Source organism: Bufo bufo, chromosome 11, assembly GCF_905171765.1.
Source record: "Bufo bufo chromosome 11, aBufBuf1.1, whole genome shotgun sequence".
Lineage (NCBI taxonomy): Eukaryota > Metazoa > Chordata > Amphibia > Anura > Bufonidae > Bufo > Bufo bufo.
Window position 1 is genome coordinate 73,456,052 of NC_053399.1, and position 19,515 is coordinate 73,475,566.

The 19,515-nt window shown below is 45.9% G+C and overlaps 2 protein-coding genes across 3 annotated transcripts in view; both read left to right on the top strand.

Annotated features, from left to right (window-relative positions):
* Positions 1 to 19,515, top strand: part of LOC120981622 (NACHT, LRR and PYD domains-containing protein 3-like) — a 3,400,916-nt gene that overhangs the window by 1,797,827 nt on the left and 1,583,574 nt on the right. The window lies entirely within an intron of this gene.
* LOC120981621 (antigen WC1.1-like) overlaps positions 1 to 19,515 on the top strand; it is a 214,842-nt gene that overhangs the window by 115,685 nt on the left and 79,642 nt on the right. For both annotated transcript variants that reach the window (XM_040411189.1, XM_040411190.1), the window contains one exon: positions 7,565 to 7,876. In XM_040411189.1, the coding sequence (XP_040267123.1) occupies positions 7,565 to 7,876 (312 nt within the window). The remainder of the gene's footprint in view (positions 1 to 7,564; positions 7,877 to 19,515) is intronic.

The following is a 19,515-nucleotide window of genomic DNA, read 5'->3' on the forward strand; positions in this document are numbered from 1 at the left end:
ATACTGTGTGGGGGCCTGTATACTGTGGGGGGGCTGTATACTGTGTGGGGGCCTGTATACTGTGGGGGGGCTGTATATTGTGTGGGGGTTGTATACTGTGTGGGGGTTGTATACTGTGTGGGGGCTGTATACTGTGTGGGGGCTGTATACTGTGAGGGGGCCTGTATACTGGGGGGGCCTGTATAGTGTGGGGGGGCTGTATACTGTGTGGGGGCCTGTATACTGTGTGGGGGCCTGTATACTGTGGGGGCCTGTATAGTGTGGGGGGGCCTGTATAGTGGGGGGCCTGTATAGTGTGGGGGGCTATACTGCTGTACTGTATACTGTGGGGGTCTGTATACTGTGGGTGCGGTATAGTGTGGAGTGCTATACTGCTGTACTGTATAGTGTGGGGGGCTGTATCGTGTATAGTTTGGGGTGCTGTATACAGTGAGGTGTTGTATACTGTGAGGTGCTGTATACTGTGGGCTGCTATACTGCTCTACTATATACTGTGGGGTACTGTATAGTGTGGGGTGCTATACTGCTCTACTATATACTGTGGGGTACTGTATAGTGTGGGGTGCTATACTGCTCTACTATATACTGTGGGGTACTGTATAGTGTGGGGTGCTATACTGCTCTACTATATACTGTGGGGTACTGTATAGTGTGGGGTGCTATACTGCATACTGTGTGGTGCTGTATACTATAGGGTGCTATACTGCATACTGTGGGGTGCTGGGGGTGCACTGTAACACTAGGGTGAGCCGAGCCCTGGTCTCCTTCCTGGAGAGCGGTGCCCACCTCCAGCCTGAGCCCAGCTGCCCAGAGCACTGACCCTGAGCCGCTAGAGTCCTCAGAACTGGAAGTATTTACAGTCATTCACTGTACTCTACCAGATGTGTGGATTTTTTGTGTGTGTGTTGTGGTGGAGGGCGTGATTGCCTAAGGTGTGGGAAGGCGGGATCCAGGGGGCCCAAGTAAATTTTTGCCCAGGGTCCAATCAATATTAACCCCTTAAGGACTCAGCCCTATTTCACCTTAAGGACTTGGCCATTTTTTGCAAATCTGACCAGTGTCACTTTAAGTGCTGATAACTTTAAAACGCTTTGACTTATCCAGGCCGTTCTGAGATTGTTTTTTCGTCACATATTGTACTTCATGACACTGCTAAAATTGGGTCAAAAAAGTAAATTTTTTTGCATAAAAAAATACCATATTTACCAAAAATTTTGAAAAATTTGCAAATTTCAAAGTTTCAGTTTCTCTGCTTCTGTAATACATAGTAATACCCCCAAAAATTTTGATGACTTTACATTCCCCATATGTCTACTTCATGTTTGTAGCATTTTGGGATTGATATTTTATTTTTTGGGGATGTTATAAGGCTTAGAAGTTTAGAAGCAAATCTTGAAAGTTTTCAGAAATTTACAAAAACCAAATTTTTAGGGACCACTACAGGTCTGAAGTCACTTTGCGAGGCTTACATAATAGAAACCGCCCAAAAATGACCCCATTCTATAAACTACACCCCAGAAGGTATTCAAAACTGATTTTACAAGCTTCGTTAACCCTTTAGGTATTGCACAAGAGTTATTGGCAAATGGGGATGAAATTTGAGAATTTCATTTTTTTGCCTAATTTTCCATTTTAACCCATTTTTTCCACTAACAAAGCAAGGGTTAACAGCTAAACAAGACTGTATCTTTATTGCCCTGACTCTGCCGTTTACAGAAACACCCCATATGTGGCCGTAAACTACTGTACGGGCACACAGTAGGGCGTAGAGTGAAAGGTGCGCCGTTTGGTTTTTGGAGGGCTGATTTTGCTGGACTGTTTTTTTGACACCATGTCCCATTTGAAGCCCCCTGATGCACCCCTAGAGTAGAAACTCCATAAAAGTGACCCCATCTAAGAAACTACACCCCTCAAGGTATTCAAAACTGATTTTACAAACTTTGTTAACCCTTTAGGTGTTGCACAAGAGTTATTGGCAAATGGGGATGAAATTTGAGAATTTCATTTTTTTGCCTAATTTTCCATTTTAACCCATTTTTTCCACTAACAAAGCAAGGGTTAACAGCCAAACAAGACTGTATCTTTATTGCCCTGACTCTGCCGTTTACAGAAACACCCCATATGTGGCCGTAAACTACTGTACGGCCACACAGCGGGGCGTAGAGTGATAGGTGCGCCGTATGGTTTTTGGAAGCCAGATTTTGCTGGACTGTTTTTTTGACACCATGTCCCATTTGAAGCCCCCCTGATGCACCCCTGGAGTAGAAACTCCATAAAAGTGACCCCATCTAAGAAACTACACCCCTTAAGGTATTCAAAACTGATTTTACAAACTTTGTTAACCCTTTAGGTGTTGCACAAGATTTAATGGAAAATAGAGATACAATTTCAAAATTTCACTTTTTTGGCAGATTTTCCATTTTAATATTTTTTTTCCAGTAACAAAGCAAGGGTTAACAGCCAAACAAAACTCATTATTTATGGCCCTTATTCTGTAGTTTACAGAAACACCCCATATGTGGTCGTAAACCGCTGTACGGGCACACGGCAGGGCGCAGAAGGAAAGGAATGCCATACGGTTTTTGGAAGGCAGGTTTTGCTGGACTGGTTTTTTTTGACACCATGTCCCATTTGAAGCCCCCCTGATGCACCCCTAGAGTAGAAACTCCAAAAAAGTGACCCCATTTTAGAAAGTACGGAATAAGGTGGCAGCTTTGTTGGTACTAGTTTAGGGTACATATGATTTTTGGTTGCTCTATATTACACTTTTTGTGCGGCAAGGTAACAAGAAATAGCTTTTTTGGCACGTTTTTTTTTTTTTTTTGTTATTTACAACATTCATCTGACAGGTTAGATCATGTGGTAATTTTATAGAGCAGGTTGTCACGGACGCGGTGATACCTAATATGTATACCTTTTTTTTATTTATGTAAGTTTTATACAATAACTTCATTTTTAAAACCAAAAAAAGTTTTAGTGTCTCCATAGTCTAAGAGCCATAGTTTTTTCAGTTTTTGGGCGATTATCTTGAGTAGGGTCTCATTTTTTGCGGGATGAGATGACGGTTTAATTGGCACTATTTTGGGGTGCATATGACTTTTTGATCGCTTATTATTACACTTTTTGTGACTATAAGATGACAAAAAATGGCTTTTTTTACACCGTTTTTATTTTTTATTTTTTACGGTGGTCACCTGAGGGGTTAGATCATGTGATATTCTTATAGAGCCGGTCGATACGGACGCGGCGATACCTAATATGTATACTTTATTTTTATTTATGTAAGTTTTACACAATGATTTCATTTTTGAAACAAAAAAAATCATGTTTTAGTGTTTCTTTAGTCTGAGAGCCATAGTTTTTTCAGTTTTTGGGCGATTATCTTGGGTAAGGTATGATTTTTGCGGGATGAGATGACGGTTTGATTGGTACTATTTTGGCGTACATGTGACTTTTTTGATCACTTTTATTACCTTTTTTGGGAAGTAAGGTGGGCAAAATTTCAATTTTCTCATAGTTTTTATTTTTTTATTTTTATGGTGTTCACCGTGCGGGGAAAGTAACATGACCGTTTTATAGATCAGGTCGTTACGGACGCGGCGATACCTAATATGTGTAGTGTATTTTATTTTTTTTATTTTTATTCAGTGATGAATGTTTTTTTTTTATCTTAACTTTTTTCACTTTTTTTAACTTTTTTTTTGACCCAGACCCACTTGGTTCTTGAAGATCCAGTGGGTCTGATGTCTGTATAATACAGTACAGGACAATATATATTGTTCTGTACTGTATTTTACTTACACTGAACAGATCTATGCTTTCAGCATAGATCTGTTCAGCACCAAGGACAGCAGGACGCCTGAGCAGGCGTCCTGTTGCCATGGGAACCCTCCCCGTCTGCTCAGAACTTCGCAGACGGGGAAGGGTAAGCACAGGGCTGAGGGGGGCTCTCTCCCTCTCCATCGGGGGGCTGCAAAGGCACAGCAGCCCCCCGATGGAGAGGGAGGGAGCTCCCTGACCGACGACAGTTAACTTTTTCCATACAGCGGTCCGTACGGACCGCGGTATGGAAAGGGTTAAACGGCTGACATCTGCACAGATGTCAGCCGTTTATACCAGGGTGCTAGCAATGTGCTGGCACCCTGGTATAACCACTAGAAGCCAACGATCATTCATGGGGAGGCGGGCGGGGGATCGCGATCCCGCCTGCCGCACCGCCCGCCTCCCGCACCGCCCCCACCGCATGCGACACCCCCCCCCCTGCACCCCTGCACGATTTTATGCCGGCGGGTGGTGCGGGGTGAAAAATATTGATTATAGGCACTCAAAAGTTTTTGCATCAGAAACTGCAAAAAGCGCAGCAAACCGCAGGTCTGAATTGACCTGCGGTTTGCTGCGATCGCCGACACGGGGGGGTCACATGACCCCCCCTGGCGTTGTCACAGGATGCCGGCTGAAGGATTTCAGCCGAAATCCCGTTCCGTTTAACCCCTCGGGCGCCGGAATACTGAGTTCAAGTTAGGACGTACCGGTACGCCCTGAGTCCTTAAGGACTCGGGAAATAGGGCGTACCGATACGCCCTGCGTCCTTAAGGGGTTAAAGACGGCCCTGGTAACACCCTAACCAAAATCTTGACTTAATTCCAGTATGAACAGACCCAAGAGGTAGGTGTGTTCATACGCAGGAATACCTGGAGTCCTATCAAGCCCTAAAGGACCCTGATACTAATGACAGGGACAAGACTACCTGTTCCTCCAAAAGGAAGGACAAACAGGAGTCTCCTACAGGCCTAATCCAAACAATAGGGAAAAGCAACACGCAGGACCCAAAGTGCAAAAGGGAAAGAAAAAGACACTAAGTTATAGTAGGCGGAGATTACAGTCACTAAGTTATGGTAGGCGTTATTAGTTATTAGTAGAGGTTATTTTCTCCCAGGCTGTGAGCTCTGCAATGCGATTGGCCAGCGCTACAGAAGAACAAGGGCAGACTCCGCATACCATAACTTAGGGAACGGAGATACCGGAGGGCATAGCGGGAGAACGGAGCGGCGCCCAGGGATAATAGTAAGTGCAGTGAGATCCCCGGGCGCCGCTCTACATGTCTGTATAGTTAGTTCATAGTGTAATAATCGGTGAAAGGTCCTCTTTAACTTCAATGAGGCAAAGCAAGCACCAGGAACTCTGCCGAGATCCACACACCAGCAAACCACAAATGAAGCTTAAGCTATAAACCGCACTGCAAGGTGGGAGAAGCAGCTATAAATAAGGAAGGTGAAATGACCACATAAGCAACACCTGGAAGCAAGGGGTGTGGCCACTACCAGAAACAACACAGACACCAATTGATCCTTAGATCAAACCACGTGTTGCCAGATCTCCTGCCACCTGTCACGGGAACATCCTTTACAAATAAACAGACACCATAAAACGTGACAAAAAACATTAAAACAATATGCAATATACACTCACCTAAAGAATTATTAGGAACACCTGTTCTATTTCTCATTAATGCAATTATCTAGTCTACCAATCACATGGCAGTTGCTTCAATGCATTTAGGGGGGTGGTCCTGGTCAAGACAATCTCCTGAACTCCAAACTGAATGTCAGAATGGGAAAGAAAGGTGATTTAAGCAATTTTGAGCGTGGCATGGTTGTTGGTGCCAGATGGGCCGGTCTGAGTATTTCACAATCTGCTCAGTTACTGGGATTTTCACGCACAACCATTTCTAGGGTTTACAAAGAATGGTGTGAAAAGGGAAAAACATCCAGTATGCGGCAGTCCTGTGGGCAAAAATGCCTTGTGGATGCTAGAGGTCAGAGGAGAATGGGCCGACTGATTCAAGCTGATAGAAGAGCAACGTTGACTGAAATAACCACTCGTTACAACCGAGGTATGCAGCAAAGCATTTGTGAAGCCACAACATGCACAACCTTGAGGCGGATGGGCTAAAACAGCAGAAGACCCCACCAGGTACCACTCATCTCCACTACAAATAGGAAAAAGAGGCTACAATTTGCACGAGCTCACCAAAATTGGACTGTTGAAGACTGGAAAAATGTTGCCTGGTCTGATGAGTCTCGATTTCTGTTGAGACATTCAAATGGTAGAGTCTGAATTTGGCGTAAACAGAATGAGAACATGTATCCATCCTCTGATGGCTACTTCCAGCAGGATAATGCACCATGTCACAAAGCTCGAATCATTTCAAATTGGTTTCTTGAACATGACAATGAGTTCACTGTACTAAAATGGCCCCCACAGTCACCAGATCTCAACCCAATAGAGCATCTTTGGGATGTGGTGGAACGGGAGCTTCGTGCCCTGGATGTGCATCCCTCAAATCTCCATCAACTGCAAGATGCTATCCTATCAATATGGGCCAACATTTCTAAAGAATGCTATCAGCACCTTGTGGAATCAATGCCACGTAGAATTAAGGCAGTTCTGAAGGCAAAAGGGGGTCCAACACCGTATTAGTATGGTGTTCCTAATAATTCTTTAGGTGAGTGTATATTCATTAATACATTCCAAGTCCATATATGAGATCACAGCTTTTTTCTGTAGCCAAGGCATTCCTATATATATCACATAGCTAATGCTAGAAGTGACAACCATACATATGTAGCCCCTAGAGCGGGCACTACCATTCCTAATAATTTCATGTGTGTGTTCAATTCCAGGTCCACTGATACTCTGCCTTAATAATATTGCTATGCAACTATTATTACATATAATGTGCCTGGTTTTCCAGCAGGTGACAGTGTGTCTGGCAGAGTACCTTTAGATAGAATGAAACTTATCATTTTATTCTCCCCCATTTTGGGCAGAAGTTGGCTATAGTCAGTCAATAGTGGAATTGAGAGTTGGAAGGAGATGAGACAAAAAGGCACAGTGAGGGGAGCCCCCCTGCAGCAGAAACCCTGGGAAGCAGCTTGTAGAGCACCAAGACTCCTTGCAGTTCAAGGACTGAGTATTGCGAGAGGGTCAACAGTAAAAGGCACCCCACTCAAAAGGTCCTAGAACTGTTATAATGTCCTATAACCAGACTGAAGCCAGAGATTAGCACAGCAGAGATATAAAGCCAAGTATTTAGGTTCACCTTCCAGTCTACCCCAAAACCTGCTGGAGCCAGAGACAGATCAAATATTTTTTAGATGCAAGTTTATTCATGTAAAACCTATTGAAATTTACCAAGTCTGGACTTGGCTTATTCTCCGCCAACTACAACTCTCTTCTTTAAATGCTATGAAGCCTAACCCTGGGGAGCGACTGTATCTAGGTAGGAGCACTGTGGCACACAAACTATTCAGGCTGCATCACCACTCGGCATTCCTGAACACTTGGACCCGATCGGCCCTGGGGATGGCACGTTGCACATACTAGACAAGAATGCTGCTGCAATATTAATACACAGTAGTACTCAGTTCAGAGCCAACATTATGGAGAAAAGTTGGGAGTTTTTAAACCCTCTTATTTTGCACGAATTCCGAGGAGTTCAGAATCGGAAAAAATTCACATACCGTGTTCTCGTATAAGCAAACATACTGTATATGTCTTGCAGAATTCTTGGATATCCGCTTGGTTAAAGGAAAACATGAATGTGAAGGTTGGCTGGAAGTTTATTATAATGGAAGTTGGAGATCAGTGTGTAATAATGTTATGCCAGTTTTGTCAGTCTCTGTTATCTGCAAACATCTGAACTGTGGTTTAAAAGGACAAGTGGATGCAAGATATGGTATTAGAAGTATTAGAAGAAGACCCTTCTGGGTGGATCATATTGACTGCACCAAGCATAGTAAACTGTTATGGGAATGTTCATCATCTCCATGGAATATAGGATCCTGCCGTGATGTAGACCTTGCTTATATAATATGTGAGTATCTGTATTACGTTATTATACTGTAATATATCATGTGTATTCGAGATGAGTGAACCAGTCAAGATTAATTTAGCTTCCGGTTCACCAAATTTTTGAAAAAGTTCAGTTTTCACCTGAATTGGTTCAGGCCGAATCGAAGTTGCTCCAATTGTCCTGAAATTTGACTATTCAACCCCGTTTAGCCTCATAGGACACATAATTTTTAGGAAAACTTTTTTTTTTTTTTTATGATTTTCCCCCTCCTTCCCAATCTCTGGAACTCAATGACACCAATAGTAAATTATGTCTGAGTCACACTGACCTACAAAACTGTGAGTAAACATTTCATGGTGTTAACATACAGCATGTTTAAAAATACACTGCGCCGACACATGTGTCATGCTTTTTCCTATTCCAAAGCTTCCAAAAATTGTCCCTTATGGGCAGGGATGGACTGGGACAATAAAGTGGCCCTGGACTTCAGCCAGACCGGCCCACTTTATTTTTCCCAAACACACTCAAAAAAAAACATGTGAATGGCGCTGTTATGGAGGGGATCTGTGAATGGCACTTTTATGGAGGGGATCTGTGGATGGCACTGTTATGGAGGGGATCTGTGGATGGCACTGTTATGGAGGGGATCTGTGGATGGCACTGTTATGGAGGGGATCTGTGGATGGCACTGTTATGGAGAGGATCTGTGGATGGCACTGTTATGGAGGGGATCTGTGGATGGCACTGTTATGGGGGGATCTGTGGATGGCACTGTTATAGAGGGGGATCTGTGGATGACACATACCGTATATAGCATCTTATGCTATGTGTCATCCACAGATACCCCTCCATAACAGTGCCATTCACAGATCCCCTCCATAACAGTGCCATCCACAGATCCCCCCCATAACAGTCATCCACAGATCCCCCCATAATAGTGTCATCCACAGATCCCCCCATAACAGTGTCATCCACAGATCCCCCATAACAGTGTCATCCACAGATCCCCCATAACAGTGTCATCCACAGATCCCCCCCATAACAGTGTCATCCACAGATCCCCCCCCATAATAGTGTCATCCACAGATCCCCCCCATAATAGTGTCATCCACAGAACACTGTTATGGAGGGGGATCTGTGGATGACATTGTCATGGGGTGGATCTGTGGATGACACATATAGCATAAGATGTTATATACGGTATGTATCATCCACAGATTCCCCATAACGGTGCCATCCACAGATCCCCCTCCATAACGGTGCCATCCACAGATCCCCTTCCATAACGGTGCCATCCACAGATCCCCCTCCATAACAGTGTCATCCACAGATCCCCCTCCATAAGTGTCATCCACAGATCCCCCTCCATAACAGTGTCATCCACAGATCCCCCTCCATAATGGTGCCATCCACAGATCCCCCCCATAAGTGTCATCCACAGACCCCCCCCCATAAGTGTCATCCACATGACAGACCCCCCCCCCCATAACAGTGCCATCCACGGATCCCCCTCCCTATAACAGTGCCGTCATCCATAGATCCCCCTCCCCGCCACTCACAGTAGTATACATTAATAAATCGGTATCCTGCAGGCTGCAGACAGTAACTTTAATTTTAACACAGCGCTCATCTCTTTACTACCTTACATTCAGCTCCCTCCAGCCTCCAGTAACAAGTGCGGGCGGCAGCGCTCACTCACTGACGTCACGCGCCTGCGCCGCCTAGTGGGAGGAGCAGGCGTGTGACGTCAGTGAGTGAGCGCCGCCCCCACACTGCCTGCTGTTACTGGAGCTGAGTCAGTGTAAGATAGTAAAGAGATGAGCGCTGATTTTAAAGTTAACACACTGACAGCAAAAAAATTAAAATGGCTCGGGACCGGCCGGGCCCCCCCGGGGTCCGGGCCCCTTACTGGGGTATCGGCTTTACCCAGGGGCGTACCTAGAGCATTTGGCACCCGGGGCGAACCCTTTGTTTGAACCCCCCCCCCAAGAAAGTTAAGAAAACATGCACAAACTTTTTTCAATGTTTTCAATAATATTTATAAATAAAAATAAAACCCCTTAATAAAATAAACCTCTGCACACACCCTTAACCCCCCTTAATAGACCCCTTAACCCTTCCTTAATAAAATAAAAACCTGCACCCCCAACACCCTAGTATAATAAACATTGGTGGCGCAGTGTGCCCCCCCAACATAATAAACATTGGTGGGCAGTGCGCCCCCCCCTCCCTAGCATAATAAACATATAAACATTGGTGGTGCAGTGCGCCCCCCCCCCCAACACCCCAGTATAATAAACATTGGTGGCGCAGTGTGCCCCCCCCCAGCATAATAAACATTGGTGGGCAGTGCGCCCCCCCTCCCTAGCATAATAAACATTGGTGGGCAGTGCGCCCCCCCTCCCTAGCATAATAAACATTGGTGGTGCAGTGCCCCCCCCCAGTATAATAAACATTGGTGGCATAGTGCGCCCCCCCCCCCAACATAATAAACATTGGTGGGCAGTGCCAATGAGGGTTAAAAAAATAAATAAAAATTAACTCACCTCCTCCAATTGATCGCGTAGCAGCCGGTCTCATGTACTTTCTTCAGGACGCAGGACCTGTGGTGATGTCACTGAGCTCATCACATGATCCATCACCATGGTAATGGACCATGTGATAGAGGCTGGAGCTCAGTGACGTCACCACAGGTCCTGAAGAAATTACAAGGAGACCGGCAGCAGCTACGCGATCAATTGGAGGAGGTGAGTTAATTTTTTATTTTTTAACCCTCATTGCCACTGCCCACCAATGTTTATTATACTGGGGGGGGGGGGGGGCGCCATCAATGTTTATTATACTGGGGGGGGGCGCACTCAATGTTTATTATACTGGTGGGGGGGGCGCCGCAATCAATGTTTATTATACTGGGGGGGGGCGCGCACTCAATGTTTATTATACTGGGGGGGGGGGGCACTCTGAAGATAACTGAGCTGTTAATACAAATACAGGAGGCGGGTGCTGGAATCACATAGCACCCGCCTCCTGTATTTGTATTAACAGCTCAGTAATCTTCATTGGTGGCGCAGTGGCCACAGCCCCTCCCCCGGCCCTGTCCCTCTTCTTATTGGCCGCGGCGGCAGCAGCACAGGGGGAGGGAGAGACCATCTGGAGCCCTGCCCCTATCACAGCGCCACGCCTGGGCCGGCCCACTCGCCACATTTTTTTTTTTTTTTTTTATCCTCAGTCGCGGCTGGCACCCCCCTTGTGAGTGGCACCCGGGGCGGGCCGCCCCCCCCGCCCCCCCCCTTGGTACGCCACTGGCTTTACCCCCCTGATGGCGGCCCTGGCCGGCCCATAATTCGATCGGCCCACCGGGATTCTCCCGGTACTCCCGATGGCCAGTCCATCGCTGCTTATGGGGGCAGATGATGTGTAAACACACAAGGTGTTATGGGATAAACAAAAGTGGCTTGGGGGACCAAGCAACCAAAAATTATGCCCTTCAGAATGTCTGCTCATATGACATGCATAAGTGTTGATTGTCAGAATCAAAATGGCTTGTGAATGAACCTAAAAAAATTATCCCTTTTAACTGGGAGCAGTAGCAGTGCAGGGTGCATGTGGAAAGGGTACAGTACAGACATAGTGGCATGAAGCCACAATAGTGGCAGAAGCAGGACCAGTATAGCATAGAACATACAAGGCTGTCTATGGGTTGTAGTAGTAATAGTGGTAGTAGTGATAGTGGTGACAGATGCTTTGTGTTCACGGTGGGGGTAGTAGGGGATTAACAGTGAGGAGGAGCAGCAGCTGCTGAGGCAGTGGCAGCTGCAGCAGCAGCCACATAGTACTTGTTGGCAGAAAGGCAGCACCATGATGGAAAGAGCAGCAGCCTTATGGAAGATGATGGTTGGCAGGCCGCAGCAGTGGCATGATGGTATTGATGGTATGATAGAGGTAGAGGCAGCAGCCATACAGAATGTGATGGTTTGAAAGTGGCATTTAATGGCATGATGCAGGCCGCGGCAACAGCTGTACAGAATGTAGTGGTAGGCAGACAGACAGTAACAGTGGCAAGATGGGGAACTGTGAGCAAGGTGAGGTCTTTTCATCCGAATCAGCTGGAGGAGTCTAAAAATGTTGATATTGATGCAGCAATCACATATATATTCTACTTAATTAAATTGACCCCCCAAAACATGTTTTTAATTGCAGCAGTGTGGAAACTGAATAGACATAAATGGGCGATTGAGGCTTGACACTCTATTTCACCTTAATATACACACCTTTAGAATTGCTGCAGTAATCAGGTATACACTATTCACAAAGCGTTAGGGATATTTGGCTTTCGGGTGAAATTTATGGAAAACATAAAAAGTTCATGCTACAGTGATGAATCATGAAAGTAGGGCATTTAAGTAGAAGCAACAATGATGATTTCCTCATCTCAAACTATTTATTAAAACAAAAGCCAACAAAAACTTGTCAAGTGGCCTTGAGCATCAATTACAGCTTGACAACGAAGTTGCATGCTGTTCACAAGTTGACTTATTGCCTGCTGAGGCATGGCATCCCACTCTTCTTGAAGGGTGGCCCTCAGGTCATTGAGGTTCTGGGTTACAGAGTTACGAGCCTTTAAACGGCAACTCCGCTGATCCCATATTTTTTCAATGGGATTCAGGTCTGTAGAAAGTGCAGGCCACTCCGTTTAAGTGCAGGCCACTCCCTAGTCTCCAGCAGCAGTTCCTTAATTATGCAACCTCTATGAGCTGGCGCATTGTCATCCATGAAGATGAAATTAGGCCTGTATTGTTCATGCAGATGCACAATGACTGAATTGATGATGTTATTCAAGTGTGGTCTATTGTTTCCATAGGGAATGATTGTTTCTTGTCAGCAGATCACAGAACTGATCAGTTTGCACTGCCCAACGATTTTGGTTTTCCCAGCTGCAATGATTTCTCCAGATGAACAAGGATTTTTTTCTAATGCATGCTAGTACATTTATACTGGGCAATTATCACTCCTTCTTACCTGACAATTGCCCCAATTGTTGGCCTGTGTAAAAGGTTCTTAATATTGCTCTGACACTGATTTCTGACAACTTTTTTAATATCTGTCACTGTTTTTGATCTGCCAATTTTTAATATATTCGTAGTAGAGATTAGCAAATTGGTAGAATCGATTTGCTCATCTCTACTATAAATATTTTAAAAATACACTTACTAAATTTTGGGGGCAATTGCAGCATATTTGATTCAAGGGAACATTCGCTCATCTCTTATTTGTAGTTTATTCTATTGACAATATTTAGCAAACAATCGGTGTCGGATGCGGGCAAGTTGTCCATGAGAGAAAGGCAACGGTCGGTTGCTAGGGGCAACGATGAGAAAGAGCAGGTTCTCTGAATCCTGCTGTGCTGGAGTTAAAGGGCCGGAAGCCTGTTTGTTCGGTGGAGCAGGTGCTGCTCATGCTTTTGTGGACTATTTTGCTGTAGTGTAAGTAAAACTGCAGTGAATTAAAGAGCCAGTAGCCCAGCAAAAGTGGACTCGCTGCTGAAAGTTTTTCCTGCTACGAGACTGTTTGTTGCCATGGGTCTCGGGGAAGAATACGTCCGACGGACGTGGGAGATTAAACGGCAGGAAAAACTGGTCAAACAAATGGGTTGTACCCCAAGTGAGTTGGCGAAATTTGATGCTGAGCGAGAGGCTCTGGAGGCGCAGCTGCAGCTAGCCTTGAATAGAGGGTCCTCAACGCTGTATGGACCCTGCACAAAGTTCCAAGAGGTCGGCAGTGTACCTGGAACACCGGAGAAAAAGCAAAGATATGCCGTTGCCAAGGGCAACTGTCGGGAAGATAAAGAGGGGAGAGTGGTTCAGCTCTCAGGAAGTCGAGTGTTCCCTACCAGTGGAGACAGAGTCCTAGAAAGCATGTGCTGAGGATCTGCGAGGCGGTTGCTAAGGGCGACCAACCACAACAGCGTGCGGCTGTCCAGCAGTTATGGAGCGGAGCAAGTGGCTCATATTCTGCGGCTGGAGTATCCTTGGCTCCCGGGACTGCTGAACCCGTGACATCGCTGGGTAAGATTGTTCCTGTTATTGATTATGTGGCAGACCCAGTGACAGTGAGCCTGCGGCAGTTGATACCTGTCGGGCCGGTAGGTGACAAGTCGCGGAGGCAAGAAACTATTGCGAAAATGTGTGATAACATGGAAAAACCAGTGTCTGAACAGGCGGGTAAGATTGTTGTGATTGCTCCCTCGTAGGAATCTGCAGGGGAGAATGTTCTTGTGTTACCCAAAATGCCTGAAATCAAGGCTAGACATGGGATGACAAGGATCCGGGATCCCATGCTAGCCCGGGTAAGAGGTAGCACAATATTGAAACCTGAGACTGGTAAAATAATAAAGGTGCTGGACAGTCGTGCGGATAAGGACTATCCGCTCATTTTCACTGAGCGTGAGACTCCAATGAGAACAGGGACTTATGAACTTGATGTTACAGATACGCTCATGCACGAGGGAGTGTTGGGGTGTAATTTTCCCTTATGCTGGGAGTTGTGGAGTAATGGAGACACTTCTGCAGAGAGTGCAAAAACTCCTGCAGAACTTGTACCTGTCCCTTTAAGTGAACGTGTAAGGGAAAGGACCATTGAAAACAGTGATGTAGTTGAAGTGAAAAATGAAAATGGGAGATCATGTGAAGTATATGATGATGACATGCCTTTTGCCTTTCAGGATGTGATCAGGAGAGAAGTGCCCCCTCCTGATAAAAATATGTGACACAAAAATGCTGGTTAATGTGGTGAGCCCAGAGGGTGTACCACACGTACCAGATGTGGATATGCAGTACCCACAGGGTTTTTTGGTTGCTGGGGAAGTGTCCAATGTGGGGATTAGCGTATCGGTGCCCCTAGAGGTCAGAACCGATAATGATGACACAAGTAATATAAGTGACGCATGTGACGTGGCCGATAGCAACTTAGAGAGAGAGGCTGCCATGTCGAGGTCTTGCCAAATTGACGTAAGTACGGGTAGCAACCAGACGATAATTGTACCTGACGTGACTAGAGTTGAGTGGGGAGACGCCATCCTAGTGTCTGAGACCCATATTCAGGCAGCGGTAGATGACCTGACCTGTCAGTACAGCTGCAATCAGGAAGATGATTTCTCTCTCTTCACACGGTCCCTAGATACGATAAAGAAGGAACAGAAGTTTGGCCAGCTCCTGGCTGAAGAGAAATACATATCGGCTCAGTATGCCGAAGAACGTGACCGAGCGGAGGCTGATGCTCAGGGGAAAGAGTCCAAGGCCCTCTCCTTGGCTAGAGCCCTTGAAGAAGCACTTGAGGAGCATGCTGAATTTGAGAGGCTGAAAAAGCAACTCAGAGCTGAGATAGATGATCATGTGCAGGGCCGTCTTTACCAAGGGGCAAAAAGGGCAGCTGCCTCGGGCCCAGTTGCTCCTGGGGGGCCCAAGGCAGCTGCCTCTTGAGCCCTGCTAGCCACTGCCCCGGGTGTCAGGCTGTCAGCTCTAGCAGGATTCCAGGCATCATGATCGTACTGTGTTAAAGTTGTGATTTAGGACCTTAATGACATCATCACCATGTGACCAGTAACCTAGCAATTACTGGCCACATGGCTATGAGGTCATCACAGGTCCTGTGGAGTGTTGCAGAAGTTAACTGTGGAGTTTTTTGTGTGAAGATTACATCAGAAAAAGGTGACAGGGGCTGTTATGTTAATATACTGTAAACTACTGTATAGTGGGGGCCTGTATACTGTGTGGGGGCCTGTATACTGTGTGGGGGCCTGTATACTGTGTGGGGGCCTGTATACTGTGTTGTGGGCTGTATACTGTGTGGTGGGCTGTATACTGTGTGGTGGGCTGTATACTGTGTGGTGGGCTGTATACTGTGTGGTGGACTGTATACTGTGTGGTGGGCTGTATACTGTGTGGTGGGCTGTATACTGTGTGGGGGCCTGTATACTGTGTGGGGGCCTGTATACTGTGTGGTGGGCTGTATACTGTGTGGTGGCCTGTATACTGTGTGGTGGGCTGTATACTGTGTGGGGGCTGTATACTGTGTGGGGGCCTGTATACTGTGTGGTGGGCTGTATACTGTGTGGTGGGCTGTATACTGTGTGGTGGGTTGTATACTGTGTGGTGGCCTGTATACTGTGGGGGGGCTGTATACTGTGTGGGGGCTGTATACTGTGGGGGTGGCTGTATACTGTGTGGTGGGCTGTATACTGTTGGGGGGGTTGTATACTGTGTGGAGGCTGTATACTGTGTGGGGGCTGTATACTCTGTGGGGGCTGTATACTGTGTGGGGGCCTGTATACTGTGTGGTGGGCTGTATACTGTGGGGGCTGTATACTGTGTGGTCGGCTGTATACTGTGTGGGAATGTATACTGTCTGGGGGCTGTATACTGTGTGGGACTGTATACTGTGTGGGGGCTGTATACTGTGTGGGGGCTGTATACTGTGTGGGGGCTGTATACTGTGTGGGGGGCTGTATACTGTGTGGTCGGCTGTATACTGTGTGGGACTGTATACTGTGTGGTGGGCTGTATACTGTGTGGTGGGCTGTGTACTGTGTGGGGGCCTGTATACTATGGGGGGGCTGTATACTGTGGGGGGGGGAACTGTATACTGTGGGGGGCTGTATAGTGTGGGGGGGCCTGTATAGTGTGGGGGGGCTATACTGCTGTACTGTATACTGTGGGGGTCTGTATAATGTATACTGAGGGTGCGGTATAGTGTGGAGTGCTCTACTGCTGTACTGTATAGTGTGGGGGACTGTATCGTGTATTGTTTGGGGTGCTGTATACTGTGAGGTGTTGTATACTCTGGTTTGCTGTATACTGTGGGCTGCTATACTGCTCTACTATATACTGTGGGGTACTGTATAGTGTGGGGGGCTATACTGCTGTACTGTATACTGTGGGGGTCTGTATAATGTATACTGAGGGTGCGGTATAGTGTGGAGTGCTCTACTGCTGTACTGTATAGTGTGGGGGGCTGTATCGTGTATTGTTTGGGGTGCTGTATACTGTGAGGTGTTGCATACTGTGGGGTGCTGTATACTGTGGGCTGCTATACTGCTCTACTATATACTGTGGGGTACTGTATAGTGTGGGGTGCTAAACTGCATACTGTGTGGTGCTGTATACTATAGGGTGCTATACTGCATACTGTGGGTTGCTGTATACTATAGGGTGCTATACTGCATACTGTGTGGTGCTGGGGTGCACTGGAACACTAGGGTGAGCCGAGCCCTGGTCTCCTTCCTGCAGAGCGGTGCCCACCTCCAGCCTGAGCCCAGCTGCCCAGAGCACTGATCCTGAGCCGCTGGAGTCTTCAGAACTGGAAGTATTTACAGTCATTCACTGGACTCTACCAGGTTTGTGGATTTTTTGTGTGTGTGTGTTGTGGTGGAGGGCGTGATTGCCTGCTAAGGTGTGGGAAGGCGGGATACAGGGGGCCCAAGTAAATTTTTGCCCAGGGTCCAATCAATATTAAAGACGGCCCTGATCATGTGAGCTCAAAGGATGACGTCGGGAAGAACGTCTATGAGTTGGAGAAGTCTAAGTTAGAGCCTATTAACCACCTGCCATCTGGGCCATTTGCCCCCTTCCTGACCAGGCCAAATTTTGCAAAACTGACATATCTCACTTTATGTGGTAATAACTTTGGAACGCCTTTATTTATCCAAGTCATTCAGAGATTGTTTTCTCGTGACACATTGTACTTCATGATAGTCATAAATTTGAGTCAAAATATTTCACTTTTATTTATGAAAAAATCCCAAATTTACCCCAAAATTTGAAAAATTCGCAATTTTCTAAATTTCAATTTCTCTGCTTTTAAAACAGAAAGTGATACCTCATAAAATATTTATTATTTAACATTCCCCATATGTCTACTTTATGTTGGCATCATTTTGGAAATGTCATTTTATTTTTTTAGGACGTTAGAAGGCTTAGAAGTTTAGAAGCAATTCTTAAAATTTTTAAGAAAATTGCCAAAACCCACTTTTTAAGGACCAGTTCAGGTCTGAAGTCACTTTGTGGGGCCTACATAGTGAATACCCCCATAAATGACCCCATTGTAGAAACTACACCCCTCAAGGTATTCAAAACCGATTTTACAAACTTTGTTAACCCTTTAGGCGTTCCACAAGAATTAAAGGAAAATGGAGATCAAATTTTTAAATTTCACTTTTTTGGCAGATTTCCCAATTAAATCAATTTTTTTCTTTAACACATCGATGGTTAACAGCCAAACAAAACTCAATATTTATTACCCAGATTCTGCGGTTTACAGAAACACCCCACATGTGGTCATAAACTGCTGTATGGGCACACGGCAGGGCGCAGAAGAAAAGGAACTCCACATGGTTTTTAGATGCCATGTCCCATTTGAAGCCCCCTGATGCACCCTTACAGTAGAAACTCCCAAGAAGTGACCCCATTTTGGAAACTAGGGGATAAGGTGCCAGTTTTATTAGTACTATTTTTGGGTACATATGATTTTTTGATCATTCATTATAACACTTTATGGGGCAAGGTGACCAAAAAATTGGTTGTTTTAGCACAGTTTCTATTTATTTATTTTTACAGCGTTCATCTGAGGGGTTCCGTCAAGTGACATTTTTATAGAGCAGATTGTTACGGACGTGGCGATACCTAATATGTATACTTTTTCTCATTTATTAAAGTTTTACACAATAATAGCATTTTTGAAACAAAAAAATTATGTTTTAATGTGTCCATGTTCTGAGAGCTATAGTTTTTTTTATTTTTTGAGAGATTTTCTTATGTAGGGGCTCATTTTTGGCGGGATGAGGATCCAGGCTATTACGATGGGCTGTCTCTCCTGACTCCTCCCCAAAAGGAGACCAGAGTCCTGGGTGAGCCTATGGAGAAAACGCCAGAAGACGAGGAGTATGCTAAAGACCCCGATGCCTCCTGCCTCGATGAGAAAGAGGGGGAGGGGTTAAGAGGGCAAGCGTATGGTGCCATGTCTGAGAAGGCTCTCAAAGAGACTGGAGACTCCGAGAAGACAAAGGCTGAAGAAGTTAAGGCCGATGTGTTGGTTGACATGAAGTCCCCAGGTGCTGCAGAGACCAAAGTTAAGACAAGGGAAGCGGCAGCCAAAGTGAAAAAAGCCACAAAAAAAGCAGAGGTCTCTGAAACTGCCACCATAGCTGGGGTAACTACTGCTGGAAAGAAGGAAGTACTGACCCAGATGCACGTAAAAGAAGCCAGCAGAGGCAGGCATGCTCTGCTGAAGGAGCCCTGCAAAGCAAAGGAGAAAGTGTCGGGACAGGACCATGACTAGGAACAGTTCAGTCAAGAGCTGCAGCAGTCCAAGAAAGGACATAAGGCACATGTGCGGGAGCCAGAGAATAAAAAAAGAGAGAGAGATCAAAGAGTGCGAGAGCGCATCATTATCACCCGCGAAAGAGTAGAAAAAGAGTACCTGGCCATGAGATGGGGGTTTAGGCAGTTTAGACTGGGCAAGATGTTAGTTTTGGTGATAAACCAAGGTCTGCTGGCGTGGGTCTGGCAGAACAAAGGGAAGGTACGTGTCTCCGATGTTCCTGGCCTCGGTGAAATAAGAACCGGTAATTTTCTGTGTCAGCTGCAGCTAGTGCTCGCTGACACTGT